At 48.6% G+C, this 20,882-nt stretch overlaps 1 protein-coding gene across 8 annotated transcripts in view; it reads right to left on the bottom strand.

The window, feature by feature from the left end:
* Nucleotides 1–20,882, bottom strand: part of LOC139228566 (transducin-like enhancer protein 4) — a 211,216-nt gene that overhangs the window by 136,560 nt on the left and 53,774 nt on the right. For all 8 annotated transcript variants that reach the window (XM_070859683.1, XM_070859689.1, XM_070859687.1 and 5 more), the window contains exon 5: nt 287–349. In XM_070859683.1, coding sequence (XP_070715784.1) covers nt 287–349 — 63 coding nt within the window. The remainder of the gene's footprint in view (nt 1–286; nt 350–20,882) is intronic.

The following is a 20,882-nucleotide window of genomic DNA, read 5'->3' as shown; positions in this document are numbered from 1 at the left end:
GATAGAGAGACTTTACAATGTGTACTTAACAATAATTGAGGGTCTAGCATCAATTAGTGATCAAGAGTCTCAACAATGACTGTCCTTATTAAATATGTATTTTTTAAATTGATTTACTGAAGTGCTTTTGTTTTTGGAAAGTTTGATCTCGGGATGATTTTACCCCTTGCCACGTAAACAAACAAGCATCCAGAATAAATAGCAAACACCACTTCGAGGGCAAAGCCCTCACCCCATATTTATAAGATGTAACAATATCATTTAGTAACAAGAAAAACAAGCTTACCTCTTGAGATAGGAAAGGGATAATTTGCGCACAGATTGTGCTCAGTCTCTTCACGATCTCTGCCTGCAACAAAAGAAACATGTGTGTAAAGTTTTGAGATTGCTACGGTTTCATCGTATTTGGTTGGGACAGTTTGGGTCTTCAATCTGTGTGGAGTTGGGCCCAACTATCGTCACAGTGGCGTAGCGGCCCAACTTATTCCGTGTCAATGAGGTACATATACAAGGTCAGAATTACCCTGGTCCATGATCTAGGGCCTATTTGTACCTCTTAATTTGAATAAACTATTTTATCGACTATAAGGGGAACCACCACCACCTCCAAGTTCCCCTCCAGGTTACGCAGCATCCTGCCTTGAAAATATATCGCCGTTCCTTCATGGTCGCTAAGTCAAAGTCCTGGAATTCCCTCCCTAACTGCATTGTGGGAGAACCTTCACCTCAAGGACTGCAGCGGTTCAAGAAGGCGGCTCACCACCACCTTCTCAACAGCAATTAGGGATGGGCAATAAAGGCTGTCCTTGCCAACGACGCCCATATCCCAGAACGAATATTTTAAAAAAATGTTTATATTCTTTTAAATCAACGGTTAGGCCCAAGCTGGAGTATTGTGTCCAATTCTGGGCACCACATTTTAGCATGGCCTTGGAGGGGGGGAACGGAGGAGATTCACTAGAATGGTAGGGATGAGGGACTTCAGTTATGTGAAAATATTAGAGAAGCTAGGATTGTTCTCCTTAAGAGCAAAGTAGTTTATGGGGAGATTTAATATAAGTTCAAAGTTTGAAATGGTTTTGATAGATTAGATAGGGAGAAACTGTTTTCTCTGGCAGGAGGGGTAATAACCAGAGGACACAGCTTTTAAATAATTGGCAGGAGAACTAGGGGAGACAGTTCTTTACGCAGCAAGTTGTTATGATCCGGAATTCATCAGTTGTGGAAGTAAATTCAAAAGTAACTTTGGAAAGTGAATAAAAAATATACATTAAAGCAAAAAGATTCCAGGTTTGTGTGTGACATGTATCTGTTGCCAAGGGGAGATGGAAACCTAACACTAATCATCTCTGCACTTCCAGCCACACCAGACATCCACATACCATAATAATGGTCTCCACACTAGTAAACTGTCATGGCCACTTTCCACCTGCTTTTCTGCAGTCTGATTGGCTGCTATTGGACCAGTCAAAAACCAAAGAGGATCTTTAAAATTGTACAGGTACAAAACTTTTTATTAAATGGTTACTTGGCTAGCTAGATTGATAGCTAGAGAGGGTTAGCTAGACAGAAATAGATTTACACTAAAGGAACCTGCATAATTGCCTCGTTGTAAATGCGGTGTAGGAGGTTATTTATAGGAGTGAGTAAATGGGGTAGGAACTGATATATGTTGTGCCTCTTTTTCGGGTGTAAAATGGGCGCAACACTGACCAAGGCAGCAGTGGGACAGTCTGCGCCAAGCATTGTAACGCACTAAGGGGCTGAAATTGTCCTCCGCCTCAAATAGAGCAGATAATTCGAATTAAGTGGTGATTCCCCGCCCGAATCGATGGAGAATTGCCCTCTTTTGGGGTGGTGTTTGGCTGAAGGGCGGAAATGCGTCGGGAGCGAGGCGGAAGGCGGGCGGTGTCACCAGCACCGTGCTAATGCGTGGCAACGTCCCTCCCCTTCAGTTAAAGGGGAGGGCCGCTGCGATCTCTGCAGCCACTTTAGTGGCGTCCAGGAAGGGCTTTGGCCGGGCCAGCAGCCTGGCACCCAAGAGGGGGTGTCGGACTGCCTTGTTGGGGGCCCCGCCGAACCCGTGGGCCGAGTCACCCGATAATTAAAATTAAATGGCGACCGCGGAAAAACTGTCGGGGGCACCAATGGGCGGCGGCTCCACACCTGCGGGCCAATTTCCCTCACGGGGCAGTAAGGGCATCACGTGCCCGACGGGGTAGGAACACGGGGCATGACTTGTTTTCACCGCCCTGGCCCAGGGGCAATTTCTGATGGTTTGGCCCATCTGCCTGCCCCCCCCGGTCATAAAGGTCTTATTACTGTCCCATTTGAGGCCGCAATGGACTTTAATGGGGGGGGCAATTCCACTAAGACAATAATCACTGACATGGATCAGTTAGGCGGAATGGGCTGTTTCTGTGCTGTAAATTCCATGTAATATGACATGGAGCTGCAATAATAGCCCTCGGTGGTGAAAATGGAGGTGGTTAATGGCCACAACACAGGAGACGGCGGTAACACTCCAAACAGAAAGGCGTTTGTAAATGACGAAGTGTGTGCATTATGAAGGAGGAGGAATGCCTCGGGCTGCTTCAGTCTCCAGAGCTTTGTGCTCAGCTCAAGCTTCTTGGTTGGCAACTGAGCTGCGCCAGAGTGTGTCCCAGAGTGGTACCATGCTCGCATCTCCTCTCAACATTAGCATGTGTGATTGTATCGTCGAGCTGGAAATTGGGAAAATGGTTGAGAAATGAATGCCGTCCCTCTGGATTCGCAATAATCTAAATGACAACGCGAAGTAAATAATAGGTGGGAGTGTGTCGAATGCAGTTCAAGCTGTTACACTTCAATAGCCACCACCAGACAGTACATACAAGGTAAATGATGCTGCAACGACTGGGAAAATATTCCCGTCAACTGTATTCGAATTGAATACTTTAACTGTTTCTTTTTAAATCAGTGAAGAATGGTCCCAATTGCCTGATGGTTAAATACAGCACCCACAGTGACACTGAGCTACAACAACAACTTGCATTTATAGCACGCCTTTAATGTAGTAAAACACCCCGAGGCATTTCACAGGAGCGACTATCAAACTAAGTTTGGCACCAGGCCACAGAAGGAGATATTAAGACGGGAGGGGGGGGGGGGTAGGGGATCAAAAGCTTAAACAAACAGGTGGGTTTTAAGGTGCTCCTTAAAGGAGGAGACAGAGGCGGAGAGGTGTAGGGAGGGGATTACAGAGCTCAGGGCCGAGACAACTGAAGGCTGAAATTTGAAAATTGGGGGTGCGCAAATGGGAGAAGGGCTGAGATCTCGGGGGCTTGTGGGGCTGGAGGAGCTTACAGGGATACGGAGGGGCGAGGCCATGGAGGGATTTGAAAACAAGGATGAGATTTTTAAAATGTAAACAGATAAGAAGGTCCCATGCTGAATCCCAATTACCAAGGTGGCTGCTTTTCAGCTAACAGATTTGTTTTCTGCTCTGTTCCCAGCCAAGGCAATGCTAAAAGAAAAGAAAAGGAGACCTGCATTTCTATAGCGCCTTACATGACCACTGGATGCTCCAAAGCGCTTTACAGCCAATGAAGCAGTTTTTGGAGTGTAGTCACTGTTGCAAGTAGGAAACTCGGCAGCCAATTTGCGCACAGCAAGCTCCCACAAACAGCACTATAACGACCAGATAATCTGTTTTTGTTGTGTTGATTGAGGGATAAATTTTGGCCAGGACACCGGGGATATCGCCACTGCTCATCTCTGAGATAGCACCATGGGATCTTTTACATTCACCTGAGAGAGCGGAGAGGGCTTCGGTTTAACGTCTCATCAGAAAGACGGCACCTCCCACAATGCAGCTCTCCCTCAGCACTGCACTGGAGTGTCAGCCTAGATTTTTATTGTGCTCAACTCCCTGGAGTGGGACTTGGACCCACAACCTTCTGACTCAGAGGCGAGTGTGCTACCCGCAGCTGACATTGTAACATCATGGCTGACATTGCTACAGCACCTTTAGATTAGAGAAGGGAAAAGAAGCTTTGAAGAAAAAGGCACACGACACAGAAAGAAGGTCCATCAGCTGAGCTGGCATCTGAACTGGCGCAGCGAGAAAAACAAGCGACTCGCCAGGACTGGCACCGATTCCCTACCCACAGCTCACAGGAGAGAGGCAGGAGGATTTACAAATGTCTTACAGGGCTTGAGAGGGTAGATGCAGGGAGGATGTTTCCCCTGGCTGGGGCAGACTAGAACCAGGGGTCACAGTCTCAGAATACAGGGTTCGGCCATTTAGGACTGAGATGAGGAGAAACTCAGAGGGTGGTGAACCTTTAGAATTCTCTGCCCCAGAGGGCTTTGGATGCTCAATCGTTGAGTATATTCAAGACAGCGATCGATAGAGTTTTGAATATTACGGGATTATGGGGATAGTGCAGGAAAGTGTTGAGGTCGAAGATCAGCCATGATCTCATTGAATGGCAGAGCAGGCTCGAGGGGCCGAATGGCCGGCTCGTGCTCCGAGTGCTTATGTTCTTGCGTAGAGCGCAGTGTTTACATCGCAAACCCTCTGGCTGCGCAGCTGATCTTCTTTGTGTGTGCACACGGCGATCCCATCACACAGCTTCTTTATCAATAACAGCCCAATGTTTTGTATCACAGTCATTCACACGGGGGCAGGACAAGGAGGGGGAGGTTGGGGACAGATCTCCTGAGAGTAATTAGAGTACAAAGACTACACTCCAATCAGAGCAATCACAAACAGGGGAGGCCGCGCTCCTGAATAGGACCCACTCATTTGCATGAAGCAGTGGCTCTGCGATTGAGGTGCCCACTTCTAACCAGCACATTACTCTAGTTTGTGCACAGCTGAATACCCCACTTCTTTCTATTGATATTTTTTCCATCCTTTTTTTTAAAATAAAACTCTGCCCCGAATAAAAAGCCATTAAGAGCACTTCACATTACATTCCCAGGCTGTTTGATCTATTCATTGAGACTTCCAATTCTATCTAATAACCTTTCTCGCGTTGGGCATAGTCTGACTGAAGGGCGCGCATGTGCTGAGTTAGATCGCGGCCTGCTCTCGAGTGCACAGCCCAGGCTGACACCCCACTGCAGTACTGAGAGAGCGCTGCAGTGTCGGAGGTGCCACCTTTCGGGGGAGACCTTGAACCAAGACGCTGTTCGCCCTCTCAGAAGGAAAGGAAGATTTATATCGCGTCTTTCGTGACCTCAGGACATCCCAGAGCGCTTTACAGTCACTGAAGAACTTTTGAAGTGTAGTCACTGTTGTAATGTAGGAAACGCAGCAGCCAATTTGTGCACAGCAAGCTCCCTCAAACAGCATTGACCGGATAATCAGTTTCTTTGCCAGCTGTGGCTCAGTGGGTAGCACACTCGCCTCTGAGTCTGAAGGTTGTGGGTTCAAGTCCCACTCCAGGGACTTGAGCACAAAAAAAATCTAGGCTGACACTCCAGTGCAGTGCTGAGGGAGTGCTGCACTGTCGGAGGTGCCGTCTTTCAGATGAGATGTTAAACCAAGGCCCTGTCTGCTCTCTCATAAAGGATCCCACGGCACTATTTCAAAGAAGAGCAGGGAAGTTATCCCTGATGTCCTGGCCAATATTTATCCCTCAATCAACATAACAAAAGCAGATTTTCTGGTCATTATCACACTGCTGTTTGTGGGAGCTTGCTTATGCCCAAATTGGCTGCCGCGTTTCCCACATTACAACAGTGACTACACTTCAAAAGTGGTTGTAAAGCACTTTGAGACGTCCAGTGGTCATGAAAGGTGCTATAGAAATGCAAGTCTTTCTTTCTTTCTTTAGTTGTGTTGGTTGGGGGATAACTATTGGGCAGGACACCGGGGGAGAACTCCCCCGCTCTTCTTTGTCATCGTGTCATGGGATCTTTTGTGTCCACCCGAGAGGTCAGACGAGGCCTCGGTTTAACGTAATCAGGAGTGAGAACAGATTCAGATTTTCCTCTTTTCCTAACCCAGGCCAATTGTAGCACTCCACCACAGCGCCATTCCACAACCCCCCCCCACCATCCAATCTGCAATCTGGGGCCTTCCTGGTCCGTGTCTGGCTCACCGCCTCCCTGTATAAACTCAAGAGTCACCAGGCGTCCACAGCGTGGTCTGATACCTGCTTTCACAGCAGAGCGGCCAATTCATTGTCCAGAAGGAGGGAGCCAAACAAAGTCATCTTCAAACCAAACAGGACCAGTAACACGTGCGCCGACAAAAATATACGGTGCCAATCCTGCAAGTAATTTAATTTTGTCTGCGAAAGGCCAGCACTCTTTGGATCAAAGCAGGAAACAAGCGGCAACAGAATGTTTCTTGTTTCAGGCCTCGTGTCAACTTCCGCTGTTTCAAGGCATCAATACAATTAGAGCTACCGAGGCTGTTGTCACGGCAACGGTATCTACAGGACATGACATGCTGCTGCTGCAAGCCAACTGCAAATCTGCTCTCCCGGCTCAGTCGCAGCTTGCTGTAACCGGGCGGGGGAAGTCATGGTAAGGGGCAGAGAAAGGGAGGTGGGGGGGGGGGAAGTTTGAGTCTAAAATCATAAACATTTCATTAACAAGCTGCCCAAGAGACTACCAATGCTTTATATGATTAAATAAATGATTTCCAAATGTGATGTCAAACAAGCCCGCCTGAGCCCTAGGGCTTCACAGCCAGTAAAACAGTGAGTGAATTAAACCGAAAGACCCTGCAAAATGTGTGCCACTGGGGACTGATGAGGAGTAATTCCTGTGAAGCCTATTGGTCTGGAAAAGGTTCAAATAAAAACACTGGGAAAATACAGTTTCAGACATCAAACCTATTCTGCTTGTGGCCAAGCGGGACGTTTTAGGCCTGGATTTCCGATCAGTGTTATTTAAATGCTGCTGTCCACTGGTTTAAAATAGCACCGATCCGTAAATCAACGCTTCAAGCTCAAAATTATTTTGTCTAAGGATCGAGTCCCTCAGGAACAGCGGAACAAGAGGAGGCCATTTAGCCCCTCGAGCCTCTTCCACCATTCAATGAAGTCATGGTTGATCTGTGACCTAACTCCACATACCGGCCTTTGGCCCATATCCTTTAATACCTCTGGTTAACAGAAATCTCAAATTTAAATAAACAATTGACCTAGCCACAATTGCCGTTAGTGGCAGAGAGCTCCAAACTTCTACCACCCGTTTACATGTAGAAGCGTTTCCTAACTTCACTCCTGAAAGGCCTGGCTCCAATTGCTTGACACTGCCCCCTAGTCCTAGACTCCCCAACCAGCGGAAAATGTTCCTCTCCATCGACCCTATGAGTCCCTCTTTGGGGGCAGACTTGTTTCCCCGAAGGGCACAGGAGTCTCATGACGAAAAAAAGGGAGGGGCGACAACACAGTGCTATGGAACCATTCCTGCGGGCAGTCGGCAAATTTCCCCATTTTCCCACATGGCCAGTCCACCCCTGGGATCCTACAAACGAGACTTCAAACTGTTCTGGTGGGTGTAAAAGGTCCCCACGGCACTATTCGAAGAAGAGCAGAGGGATTGCACAGTGTCCTGGCCAAGATCAACCAAAGCAGATTCGAGGATCGTTCGCCTCAGATCTTGCCGTGCACAAAATGGCTGCCGCATTTGCCTCACTTGCTAAGTCGCTGCAGCTCATAAGGAATTCGCTGTACGTCAAGCGCTTTGCGACATTCGTCAGAGCCCGATGAGGTACCAAGTCTTTCTTCCTTTTTTTCTTTAGCGTGACAATGTTCTGCCTCGGCCTTCCACGCTGCGCTGACTGTTCTCCCACCCTTCACCCGCATGGACAATCCTCCACTTCACATATTCTGTTGTCAGACCACCTCACATGTGCTCGCACCCCTTATTTATTTAAAACCAGCCTCGGAAAGCAGGATTTCCCCTCGCCGCCCCCCCCGGTTTTCAAATATCATAATTACCGGACTGCCACTGACTGGATAGGTAGCCACCCGAGAAAAGGAGAGGAGTAATGGGGGGGGAGCGCGGGGAGGGATGTGAGTGGTGCGAGGAGAGAGGGAGGGAATTTTGAGCCCACTGTTAACCTCTTTGCTAAGGCACAACAACATCCTGCATAAACAAACCTATAACAGAAACATGGCTTCTAATTGTCTGGACGTAGAAACACAGACAAGGGACGTGTCATTAAGATTCACACCATAATTAAACCTTGTTACACACGCACTCCAATTAGGGCTTATCCTGCTGCCACTGTGTTTATCGCCTGTACGAGCGCAAACGCTTAAAAAAAAAAGGCACATTTTCAAGTGGAGGAGGGCAGAATATTTCCCATCATTCAATGTGATCCGAGCAATATATATATACAATTAAAGAATTACGAGGGATGGGGAGGGAAAATAAGGTCTATTAAACAAAAGATAAATGAGAAAATTAGCGCTGACCCAAAGCAAGTCGTTAAGATACCTCGGTGAGCATTATTTGCCATTATACAGATCGATGGGTCGGGGCTACAGCACTGATCTGTCACAAATGTACACACGCTTCAGTAGCACATGAAAATTGTGCTCTCCTTCATTGTTTGTCACTGGGCACCTTGCCAGTTCCATTCCACTGGCGGCTTGCCTGCTTTTTGATGTGCACACATATTCAGCCTGATTGATAGAGCAATGCGGCAGAACAAATTACGGCCATGAAATCGGTCCGAGAGCTGGGAGTAGCTCCTGTCCCGGCGAGACTTCCATTTATTTGTGTTATGATAGCAGCATCAGCAAGGTCACCGGCAGCCCAGTTCCCAGCAAGCAGCCGTCCAAAACGATTTACCCAGGAGAAGAGCTCCCTCCTTTTATTTACCCAGCAATCAATACTTCCCCTTGGCCCTCAGTGCGCGCTAAGCGTAAGTGACAACTCGCCAATGACACGGCACACACTGCGGCTGACAAGGTTGGTTGGGGGGTGGGGGAGGGGGGGAAGACAGGAAAGTGGGTGTCGGGGAGAGGAAGAGGACAGACGGTGGTGATGAGGAAGAAAGGCTGGTATTTCTACAGCACCTTTCACGACTTCGGGACTTCCCAAAGTGCTTTGCAGACGCTGAAGTATTTTTGAAGTCATTTTGTACGGAAGGAAACGAGGCAGCCCCGAGTTGTGCTCAGCAAGCTCCCGCACACAGCAACGTGACAATGACGGGAAAATCTGCTTTAATGAGGAAAGGGAGGGGGAGCTGAGGGAATGGCGATGAGGGAAAGGTGAAGGGAGGGGTGACGTGGAGTGGGTGGCAATGGGGGAGGGCGAGACGGTGGGAATAAGGTGAAGGGGGGAGGGGAGAATGCTAAGGGGGACGGTGGGGGAGGAGAAGATGGCAGCTATAATGCGATGGAAGGGGAGAGGAGGCAGGCAGCGATGGCGATGGGGTGGGGGGAGAACATGGTGGGTATAAGGGAGGGGAGGGGAAGGGATGGGAAGGTGATGGTGACGGTGGGGGGGTGTAGGGAGAAGATAGCAGGTATAAAGGGAGGGGGAGGGGAGAGTGCTAAGGGGGAGGGGGATGGGAAGGTGGGGGGAGCTGGCGGTGACGGTGATGGATGTGGGCGGGTCCGACACATTTACAGCTCCAGAAGAACGTTGCCCAGTCGGACTCTGCAGTACTCTCCACCATTTAACTTTCCACCAGGCGCCATTTTCCATCAGGTTCTGGGACAGACGTGGAACCAGCAAAAGCTGACGTCAGTCGCGAGACATCCAAGAAACTCGCTCTCTGCTTCTCGTAAAGGAAGGCCATCCTTTTTTATTTCATACGAAATTGGAGCAGGGGTAGGCCATACGGCCCCTCGAGCCTGCCCCATCCCAATATCCCTGAATTCTCCCAGAATAAAATAAATCTATCGATCTCAGCCTTGAATATACTCAATGATTCAGCCTCCACAACCCTCTGGAGCAGAGAATTCCAAAGATTCACCATCCTCTATGAGTGAAGAAATGTCTCCTCATCTCAGTTCAACATGGCCGACCCCTTAATCTGAGACTGTGTCCCCTGGTTCTGGACTCTCCAGCCAGGTGACACATCCTCCCTGCATCTACCCCGTCAATCACCCTTAGAACCTTATATGTTTCAATGAGATCATTTCTCACTCGTCGAAACTCCAGAGAGTAAGGGCCCATTCTCTGCTCACTGGGCAACAGAGGGCGAATTTTGAACGTGTTCCACATGCTTGCTGTCAAGTGCCGTTTGTAAAGATAAAAGCACCTCCTCATTATCTCATCATCATAGACAGTCCCTCGGAATCGAGGAAGACTTGTTTCCACTCTAAAAATTAGTCATTAGGTGGCTGAACAAGTCCAATACGAGAACCACAGTCCCTGTCACAGGTGAGACAGACAGTCGTTGAAGGAAAGGGTGGGTGGGACTGGTTTGCCGCACGCTCCTTCCGCTGCCTGCGCTTGATTTCTGTATGCTCTCGGCGATGAGACTCGAGGAGCTCAGCGCCTTCCCGGATGCACTTCCTCCACTTAGGGCGGTCTATGACACCCTGGTCCTGCCCCGTGAAGCAACCTGCGTGCACTACCCTCCCTGTTTTAGTTTTCAGTCAGGCGCCAGTTAACACTGGGCTCTGCTGTGTCAGCTGGAGAACCTATCGCCATTGAGTGCTGTCGGTCGTGCCCTCTGTGCCTGCACTTGAAGCCATTTATTATCACATTGATTGAGGGTGCTGAGCAAGGTCACCAGCCACACACACACAAAAAAAAAAATCATTATTTTACATTTTTGATCGAAAGCCTTCAGGCTGCAGTAGCAACCACCTCCATTTAGAATTCATAACAAGTTGGGGATTATGTGCGTTGTGATGGAAATTCAATACATAAAGGGTTTGGCATGCAATAAGATTGCAGCTCTCAACCTGGAATTAAGACAATGCAAATTGCCAGTGTAGTCATCGCAATGTCTGTTTTGACTCCCCAAATGGTTACAGTGAATTGACGCGGAGAGTACACAATGGGCCACCATCGCCTCCTTCTGTGCTGTGAAATTCTACGGGGGCCCGAAATTGCCCCCGGAGGCGCTAACAGGACACAATGGTGTTTTCGCCCAGGTGAGGGGGATGATTGCGCCTCCTGGGAAATTGGCCCGAAATGGGGGGGGGGGGGGGGGGGGGGCGCTGTGCCAGTAACGCCGCGCCCCGCGCTTTGCGCCCCGTGCGTGCCGACCCCTTTTCGCCCCCGCGGGGGAAACTGCCCTGCGGGTCGTGAGGATGGTGCCAGCGGGCATGTTTTTCTGTGGGCCGACTTTTCCATCATCCCCGACAATGGCGGCCTTCGCATCAACCGGACCGCCATCCTGCAGCCTGGCACTGCATTATGGGTGGCTGGCCCGGTCGACTGCCTCCCTGGTGGCCCAGTGGCGGCCACTAAAGGGCCTGCAGAGTGCGCAGAAGCCCTCCCCTTTAAATGAAGGGGAAGGGCGTTGTGGTGCGTTAACGCTACGCAGAGCATCCGCACCACGCTGCGCTCCAGGTGCCTATGATCCTACTCTACGATTAGGTACCTTCCCCTCAATTTTCCTTAAGGCAATGACATTTGCTAGGATGCCAGCAGCCTCCTGGTATCTCACCCAAGTGGCCATTATTCACCAGTGTGAACCATGACAGCAAGTGTTGGCCAACTATTTGGCATGGCGGGTGGGGGGGGGGGCGTACATCGCAGCACATCCTTATCCTGTGCTCACCCGATGCCCGCATACGCAGACCTTCAAGTTCAGAGCACTAGACGGCAATAAGCAGGAGAAACTCTGGGTGGTTTGTCTCTTCCCTTATCGAAGGGTAATGAGGCCAGAGACAACAGCACAGCCCAAGGATCGAACATGGGACCTTTCAGTTTGAATGGCTCCATATACAAAAAGAGAAAGACTTGCATTTATATAGCGCCTTTCACAACCACCGGACGTCTCAAAGCGCTTTACAGCCAATTAAGCACTTTTGGAGTGTAGTCACTGTTGTAATGTGGGAAACGCGGCAGTCAATTTGCGCACAACAAGCTCCCACAAGCAGCAATGTGACAGTGACCAGATAATCTGTTTTTGTTATGTTGATTGAGGGATAAACATTGGCCAGGACACCAGGGATAACTCCCCCGCTCTTCTTCCACATCGTGTCATGGGATCTTTTCTGTCCACCACTGCAGCACTCCCTCAGCGCTGCACTGGAGTGTCAGCCTAGATTTTTGTACTCTTCTCTGGAGTGGGACTTGAACCCACAACCTTCTGACTCAGAGGCGAGGGTGCTACCCACTGAGCACACCGAAGCGGGTAGCACAGTCAGTGTCGACTTTAGTCATCAGAGCCACTGGGAGAGCCCATTAATTGGACCGAACCGCTATTTTAAAGGTAGAGGCGCCTTTACATTGGTCTCGGAAGGATGCCGGTGCCTCTGGCTCCCGACATGCAAGACTCACACACACTGTGACATCTTCAGTGTAAACCCTTGCTGGATGCACAGCTGACAGAACAGGCCTTCTCAGCAGCCGGCCTTTCCTGGGCTTGCCAGTGGGTGTGTGAGGCTTACCAGTAGGGATCCAGTGGCCCACGCACTGAGGCCTGTGTAACAGCACCTTAAATCACCAGCCCTACTACCCCTTCTCCTCAAGAGCCTATGTGTGACAGAAACAAGAATAACCATGGGGCCTGTCACATACTCTACATGCATCACCAGTATATATAAAATAACTGTGCAGGGCATCAGACAGGCTAAAATACATCATTTGTTCTGTACTCATTTGCTTTGTTCTAAAACACCATGTTCTGCACTGAATTATGTATATATCTGTTTGCCGCCTACTGAGTCTTCTCAACTCATCATACTTTATCTGTTGACGTATCTAGGCTGGCTTGTCTGTGCAGAGTAAGAAGGCTATTAAGAGGGGGATGGGAGCTCACAAGAGTGTGGAATAGGAAAATGGTCTCCTGCCTTTAGTCATTCTGCCTGGCTGACTCATGGAGTGTGATAATAATCATGGTGTTATAATAATTAGTGTAGCTTCAAATATAAAGTATGACTTCTGTGGCGCTAAACACTACAATTAGAAAATTCAGCGATGAGTCAAAGGGTTCCTTTCACCTTATTGATCGCATCTCAAACAACCTCGCCGGGCCGCTGGCCCCCCCCCCCCCCCCCACATTGGCGCACTCGCTGAAACTCTCTGGCTGATGGGACAGAGGCCTCATGCCACGCTGCAATTCCTCGCCACACGCAGGGATGGGCACACGGGCTCACAACCGACACTGGGCCAGTTCCGTGCAGTTGTGGACTGCGCTGTCATGTCATTTTATGTCATGCCGCTAAAATGGCGGCAAGTGGAGCCAGCTCAGAACAGGGCCCCCGCCTAACCTTACACAAGATTACACGGCCCAAAAAACTCTGTGTCCTTGCCCCACCCCTCCACCGTTCCAAAGCTACTGAGACCCCAAGGATCTTTCATATCTTTCAGCCGTCAAAAGGCAAGAAAACAGCCACAGCAGCATCAACCCAAGTGGATCGGATGGCTGGTGGAGGAAAGGATTGCTGGAATTATTAGATGGTGGAAATAGCATTTCAGAGCGAGGAAGCCGACAAACAATAGGTCCACCCCATAATATTAAGTCAGGAAACCCCAACTTACCTCAGCCTTTCAGTGAAGTCAGATCATACAGCAGTGACTACACTTCAAAAGCTACTTCATTGGCTGTCAAAGCGTTTTGGGATGCCCTTGGGTTGTGAAAAGCGCTATATAGTAATTCAAAATTGGAAATTTACAAGATTGCGATTTTTTTTTATATCAAGTATTATGTTACAGCACATTGTGTCAGCTTCAGGGGAATTAAACCACTGCCTGCAATTGATCTCTTTTTCTCAAGTGATTTCTTCTCTCTCTGACCAGAGTGCTTCGTGCTCACTTATTTAGATCCCCTGAACTAGCGGGACATCTTTTATTCTGTTTGAGAAGCTCCTGCGTAAAATCCATCTCATGACTTCAAAGGTAAAATGAACCCTGCTTCATATCGGGCTAGGGCTAGGCCGGGGAGCGGAAGGGGCAGCGAGGTGGCGTACCACTCCAGGGGGCAGCACGTGCTGGAGCAGGAGAGCAACGGCAGCGAAGAGTGACGACATCAAGGTCCAGCTCGGTGATTGGAGCGTGGGCAGGTACAGCAGAAGCGGCGAGGGCGGGGCGAAGGAGCGGTGAGAGACTGTAGAGGGACGTGATCGGAGCCCCGGAGAGGCGCGAGATCAGGGCCCAGAAGAGGCGAGGGCCCAGGGGCAGCACGGGCCAGCCCACACTGCGATATGTGCGCGCGCTAGGTCCGTGCAGCAGAGCTGGTCTCCAGTCGCCCTGGTTAACCCTTGCCACTGGATCAAGACCTAGCTCTGTCAAGCCCGTGTGGTGGCTGGTGTGCAACGGTCACCACACGTTAAAAAAAAATCCACGCAAAGGCATCTTCCACCCTTCAAGATTTAGTTCGGACCTGGAATTTTAGGTCCATCATTGAAACACCTGTGAACTTTTTGACGTGGAAGCAAGTCATCCTCGGTTCGAGGGACTGCCTATGATGATGATGATGATGATGTTGAGGGGTGGATGTTGGGGGTGGGGTTGTGGGTGGGGGGGTTGGGGATATGCGGGGTGAAGGGGGAAAGGGGTAGCAAAAACCTACCCAAATGTAGGGGTTCGAAATACATTAAATGAATGAGGAAAGCAAAACAAATATATGCATTTATATAGGGCCTTTCACGAGCACCGGACGTCTCAAAGTGATTTGCAGCCAATTAAATACTTTTGGAGTGTAGTCACTGTTGTAATGGGGGAAACGCGGCAGCCAACTTGCGTATCGCAATCTCCCACAAACAGCAATGTGACAATGACTAGATAATCTGTTTTTGTTGTGTTGATTGAGGGATAAATATTGGCCAGGACATCAAGGGATAACTCCCCTGGTCTTATTCAAATTAGTCCGCCTGAGAGGGCCTCGGTTTAACGTCTCATCCGAAAGACGGCACCTCCGACAGTGCAGCACTCCCTCAGTACCGCACTGGAGTGTCAGCCGAGATTTATGTGTTCAAGTATCTGGAGTGGGACTTAAACCCACAACCTGCTGACTCAGAGGTGAGTGTGCTGCTCACCGAGCCACAGCTGACACTGGAAAACTATTGAAAGGAAAGAAAGTTTCCTTTCCCTTCACTTTATACCGTCAAAAACAAATGGTACATAGCACCCAATGTCCCTGTTAAGTTGTGCGGCCATGCATTGATCTGGAGGTCCCGCACAGGCCACTGAAAGGCTTTATAATGGAAAAAATAGTAATTATGAATGGGCCGTGCAGCCCCTTAAAGGGACCACGTACCCCCAAAAGGTGAGGGGGAACATTAGTCACACTCCTCTCTTTTTTACCGTAAATCACTGTATAAGTTGTTCAGTTAGATGTCAGGAACTCTAAAATGATGGTCTGTCAGAAACTTGGATGTCAGATTTTTAGAGAAGCTTTGTGCACTATTCACATATCACATCTACACAAATCAGTTGCCATATCCTCCACATCATCGGGCGCTCATCGTGGGGAATAGGGGGCGCCCGCTATAGGTTAGACACCGCCCTTTCACCTCTGGCACCTGGGCTCAAATGCAGCCCAGATGGCTGATGAATTCTCCTCGGCCTGTTGGCTGTCAAGGTCCTGTGCTCAATGAGTTTGGGCAGTCAGAATCCTGTTGTTCGCACTACGCCACCTGTTAAGATATGAATGGGAGGCCACAGGATGGCTGGTGTGGAGAATAGGGGGCAAATACCACACTGATACAGTAGGGGGCGCTCTTCTGAGGTCGAGACGCATTGTTGGGGCGGAGGAAAAGAAACACTTTGGAGTGTCTGGAGTGAAAGGTGTGAACGTGTATCGCTCACATCTTTCACTCCAAAGCATTTCACAGCCAATGAATTCTTTATGAACTGCAATTAGTGTTGTTTTGTAGACAAGCGAGGCAGCCAATTTGCGCACAGCAAGATCCCACAAACAGGGAATGAGATCACCAACACGGTTTTGATGGCGTAGATTGAGGGATAAATGTCGGCCAGGACACCGGGAGAACCCAGTGCCATGGCATCGCGTGTTTGCGGCCAGTCGAACAGTGCCTTCAGTTTAACGTTCGGCCCGAAAGACGGTGCCTATCGACAATGTAGCACTCCTTCGGTACTGCACTGGAGGTGTCAGCCTCAGATTACATGCTCCAATCCTGCTGTACAGCATCGTCACTGCAAAGTGAAGGACCGCCGCTCTCTGTGTGTTTTAGTCTTCACCGAGATGCGATTGCTGTGTGTTTACACCAGAACTCAGCCAGCTCATCTGATATTGTTATTGACTGTGCTGTGTGCATATTGAAGTCTGTATTTAAGTATACATTTGCTGCAGCCAAGCATAGCACCTGCCCTACAGTGCCCTTCCCCCCACCAGATCAGAGATTTAGGACCCAGTTCTTCAGAGGTAAGCCATCCTCATCAAAAACCTGCTTAGAAAAATCCTATTAAACTCAAATCCAGCACCAGTAATGAATGCTTTAGGCATCAGGAACAAACTGGGGAGGTGGGGGGGGGGGGGGGGAACAAACTTAGTAACAAGAGAATGGTTTCAATGTAGCACAATGTGCAATTACTCAGGCACTTCTGAGGACCCCAGGGGAGTGCGAGTGATGGACCCGCACGCTGACAGACTAATGAATGAACCGGCTTAGTGAGATCTCAGGAAACGGCCTTCATTACAGCAGGGAGAGGTCAAACTCACTTTATTGCCGCCTGCTTTGGGTTGCGGGGGGAGTGGGGGCGGGGGGGGGGGGGAGGGGGAGGTCGCCCAATGAGTTATCGGCGGGGCTGCGACAACCTTCAAAAGGAGACCAAAAAAAAATAATAATAATAGGCCCCGTGTAGCTGTCTGCAAAGGGGACTTGAATGGCAGCTAGTGTGTTGCTCTGCCATTATACACAGCCCCTGTGTCTAATCCCGCATTCAGCGATGTAGAATGATGCATGGGCTTCTCTCCCTTCCCCTCGCCAGTCACATCATCTGGAAGGTTTTAATTAAAAGGAGTCTGCCCCGACACAAAACACTTATTAGTTTCCATCACCTGAGCGAGAGACTAAAATCCTTAGCCCTTCTTGTTCTACGATAATATGCCATTCACAGATGTGACAGTTTGCCATTTAACTAGGGGAATCGACCAGTCTGGCACTAACAGGTTGCTCCTGCTTTCTGTGGCAGAGACAGATAACGAGGCAGTCTTTAGGACCAAACGACTATGTCCCCTTGGCTCCCATCCCACCACAGTGCGCCGTATAAAATTGCCCTGCTGCCGGTATTTTAATTCCGCAGCGTGTTTTATGATTTCAAAGAAAGGATACATAGTTTTAATGTGCCCTATTTCTTGTGTTATGTGAACTGGACAGAATAGAATTACGGCAGAAGCTGTTGTCTTATATTTCTAACAGTGAGAACACTGGAGTACAATAAACACAAGCATGCGTTGGAAATTTATTGCAATCCTTTGTTTCCATTGTTTGCAATGGGAAAGTGGCAAACGGATGGGCTATAAGTCTTGTTCCTGTACCCACTGGTACCAGTGAATTATTGGTGTAAAGAGGCACAACAGAGTCCTTCTTAATAGGAACAGCTCTGCAGCAACTAAGTATTCCCTTTATACTGTCACTTATAGTAAGTGAAGATTGTAGAGAATATGGCAACTGAACAGATTTATGTCTGGAAGGATTTTCCTTTTACACAGAGTTTCCCGCATAACACTGCTGTGTCTCCAGCTCCGTGCTTTGCAAAATCATGCACTTCCCCTTTCAGCGTTTGCTGAGTTCATCTTTCCAGGTTTTGTGCATTTCAGAAACCAGCACAGCAAAATATCAGCTGCTCCCGGCCTGGTGCCAGAACGATTTGATTTCCGATTGTCTTCCAACGCAACGAAATGCTGGAAACACTCAGCAAGCCAAGCAGCATCCGTGGAGACAGAGAAAGAAGAGTTAATGTTTCAGGTCAGTGACCCTTGAGACGAGATCTGACAGAGGTGTTCAAAATCACGAAGGGTCTGGACAGAGTAGATCGAGAGACACTGTTCCCATTGGCGGAAGGGTCGAGAGCCAGAGGGCACAGATTTAAGGTGATTGGCAGAAGAACCAAAGGCGAGGAAAAACATTTTTGCACAGCGAGTGGTTAGGATCTGGAATGCGCTGCCTGAAAGGGTGGTGGAGGCAGAATCAATCGTGGCTTTCAAAAGGTAGTTGCATAAGTACCTGAAGGGAAAAAAATTGGCTACGGGGAAAGGACGGGGGAGTAGAACTAGCTGAAGTGCTCTTGCAGAGAGCCGGCAGGGGCTCGACGGGCCGAATGGCCTCCTTCTGTGCTGTAACCATTGATTCTACATTCTATAATCAGACCTAAACAAAGGCTTATTTAAAATCAAGACACATTTCAAAAAGAATTGGGCTTATCTACCGTGTGGGTGTGGTACTGAGCTCTGCAGACCAGGAGATTCTCAAATTCGATCCCTGGGCAGTGCCGAGTTAGCTAATCTCATCAAGGGTCACCAACCCACTGCTACAGCGTGCCCCGAGCTTCTGGGACAGGGTAAAGGGAAAACAAAATGGCTGCTTATGGTGACACCACAAGTCCCGGCCTGAAGGGAGATGATTGGGTAATTCCCCCGTCAATCATGCTGCATGTGATTGGGACTGATTTTACGCACATCATTTGTATTATAGAACTATCCCCCACCCACTGCATTTTGCTGGAAAAATCACCCTGCTTTTATTGAGAGACTTTTGGTCATGAGTTCTGTTTGCTGCAGTTCGTGGAGACTCTTTAAATAGACTCTGTTGTAAAATAGATTCTGTTTGTTGTAAAATAGATTCGGTTTGTTGTAAAATAGACTCTGTTTGCTGTAAAATAGGCTCGGTTTTCTGTAGGTCCTGCCTCAAACTCATTGGCTGACACAATAGTGCCAATAGACACTCAAACAAAAAGCACAAAGAGGTCCCACTGTCAATCACTATCCGGTGATCCCTATCGGAAAGTACATATGCATGTGCCTGTGGATGAGGCTACGATGCGTTGCTCTTTACAATCAAATAGCCTGCTCACTCCCAGAGTCTAGGCTCACCCATTAAGAATAGCCACTGTAATAAGATGCTGCTGGTACCCCGACTGGAGCCAACACCTTCGGGCAGCGACACGGGAAAAAGTTGAGGGGCGGGAAAAAAGAGTGAACTAGAGAATTTCACAACAGCTCCTCAAGCGACCGGCAATTATAATCTTCTTAGTTTTTGCCTAATAAAAAAAATGTAAAACACATCTCGGGTGTAAGGGTCATACATGGAATAAGCTTAAACTGTCTCAACGGAGTGTGGCTGGTGTGGGAACGGGAGTGGGAGAGGAGGGAAATGTTACACTGGTTGGGGTTTGGGGCTTTTGAGGTTGGGGCTGAGGTACACCATTGAGACTGAGTGGAAGGAGCTTCAATCTAAATCTAGCTGTGTTGTACCTGACATGGGAGTGCTTGATATTGAAATTGAGTGGCTGAAATAAAAAATGTTCCATTTCCCAGCATTAAAATTGTTCACCCGGACATATTAATTATTTCCTCATAAAAGAACCAAGATAAGCTCAATGATTCTATTCATTTTATATTTCCATCCCATAACAAAGAAATGACTAGTGGATGTGTAGGTGATAAAAAATAGAACTTTGCTCATGATGTATTAAGAGTTCTGCTACTGTTCAGCCGTGATCTAATTGAATAGCGGAACAGGCTGGAGGGGCCGAGTAGCCTACTCCGCTTCCTATGGCCCTACACGAGGGCTCTGTTTTCTCACTGGAACAGCTCTTAGACCAACGCTCCATCAGCATGTACTAAATCCTTCTTTTTTAAAAAAAGAAATACGTGTATTTATATAGCGCCTTTCTCGACCACCGGACGTCTCAAAGCGCTTTACAGCCAGTGAAGTACATTTTGGAGTGTAGTCACTGTTGTAATGTCGGAAACGCGGCAGCCAACTTGCGCACAGCAAGCTCCCACAGACAGCAATGTGATAATGACCAGATAATCTGTTTTTGTTGTACGGATTGAGGAATAAATATTGACCAGGACACCGGAAATAACTCCCCTGCTCTTCTTCGAAAGAGTGCCATGGGATCTTTTCCATCCACCTGAGAGAGGCAGACGGGGCCTCGGTTTAACGTCTCATCCAAAAGACGGCACACCTCCAACAGTGCAGCACTCCCTCAGCACTGCACTGGGAGTATCAGCCTAGATTTATGTGCTCAAGTTCCTGGAGTGGCACTTGAAACTGCAACCTCCTGACTCGGAGGCAAGAGTGCTACCCACTGAGCCACAGCTGACACTTAAGTTCAGGCATTAACTTGTTTAAACCTTAAAAATAGCACACCGAGGAATTTAGCACCAGCTCCTTAAGCATGCGAACGAGAAGCTTGTCAATTAGAAAGCTCATTCTGCTGTTTGCACCTGCTGCCAGGGCTCAAGGCTCTACAATCCCCTCCCTGAACCTCTCCGCCTCTCTCTCTCTCTCTCTCTCTTCCTTCAAGACGCTCCTTAAAACCTACCTTTTTGGCCAATCTGTCCTAATATCTCCTAATATGTGGCTCGGTGTCAAGTTTTGTTTTACATCACTCCTGTGAAGCACCTTGGGATGTTTTACTAAGTTAAAGACGTTATATAAATGAAAGTTGTTGTTATATAATAATGCAGTGGTATTACTACTTAAATTTAAATGTAGTCACTAGCTCCTCTGGCAGATTAGTAGATAACTGTGGTCACCTGAGCCTCGCAGACTCAGAAGGTCTCTGGTTTGATCCCTCTTCTGTGCTGAGTTATCTTATTT

This window comes from Pristiophorus japonicus, chromosome 18, assembly GCF_044704955.1.
Source record: "Pristiophorus japonicus isolate sPriJap1 chromosome 18, sPriJap1.hap1, whole genome shotgun sequence".
In the NCBI taxonomy this organism is placed as follows: domain Eukaryota; kingdom Metazoa; phylum Chordata; class Chondrichthyes; family Pristiophoridae; genus Pristiophorus; species Pristiophorus japonicus.
The sequence above is the reverse complement of the archived record's forward strand: the minus strand, read 5'-3'. Positions and strand labels throughout refer to the sequence as shown.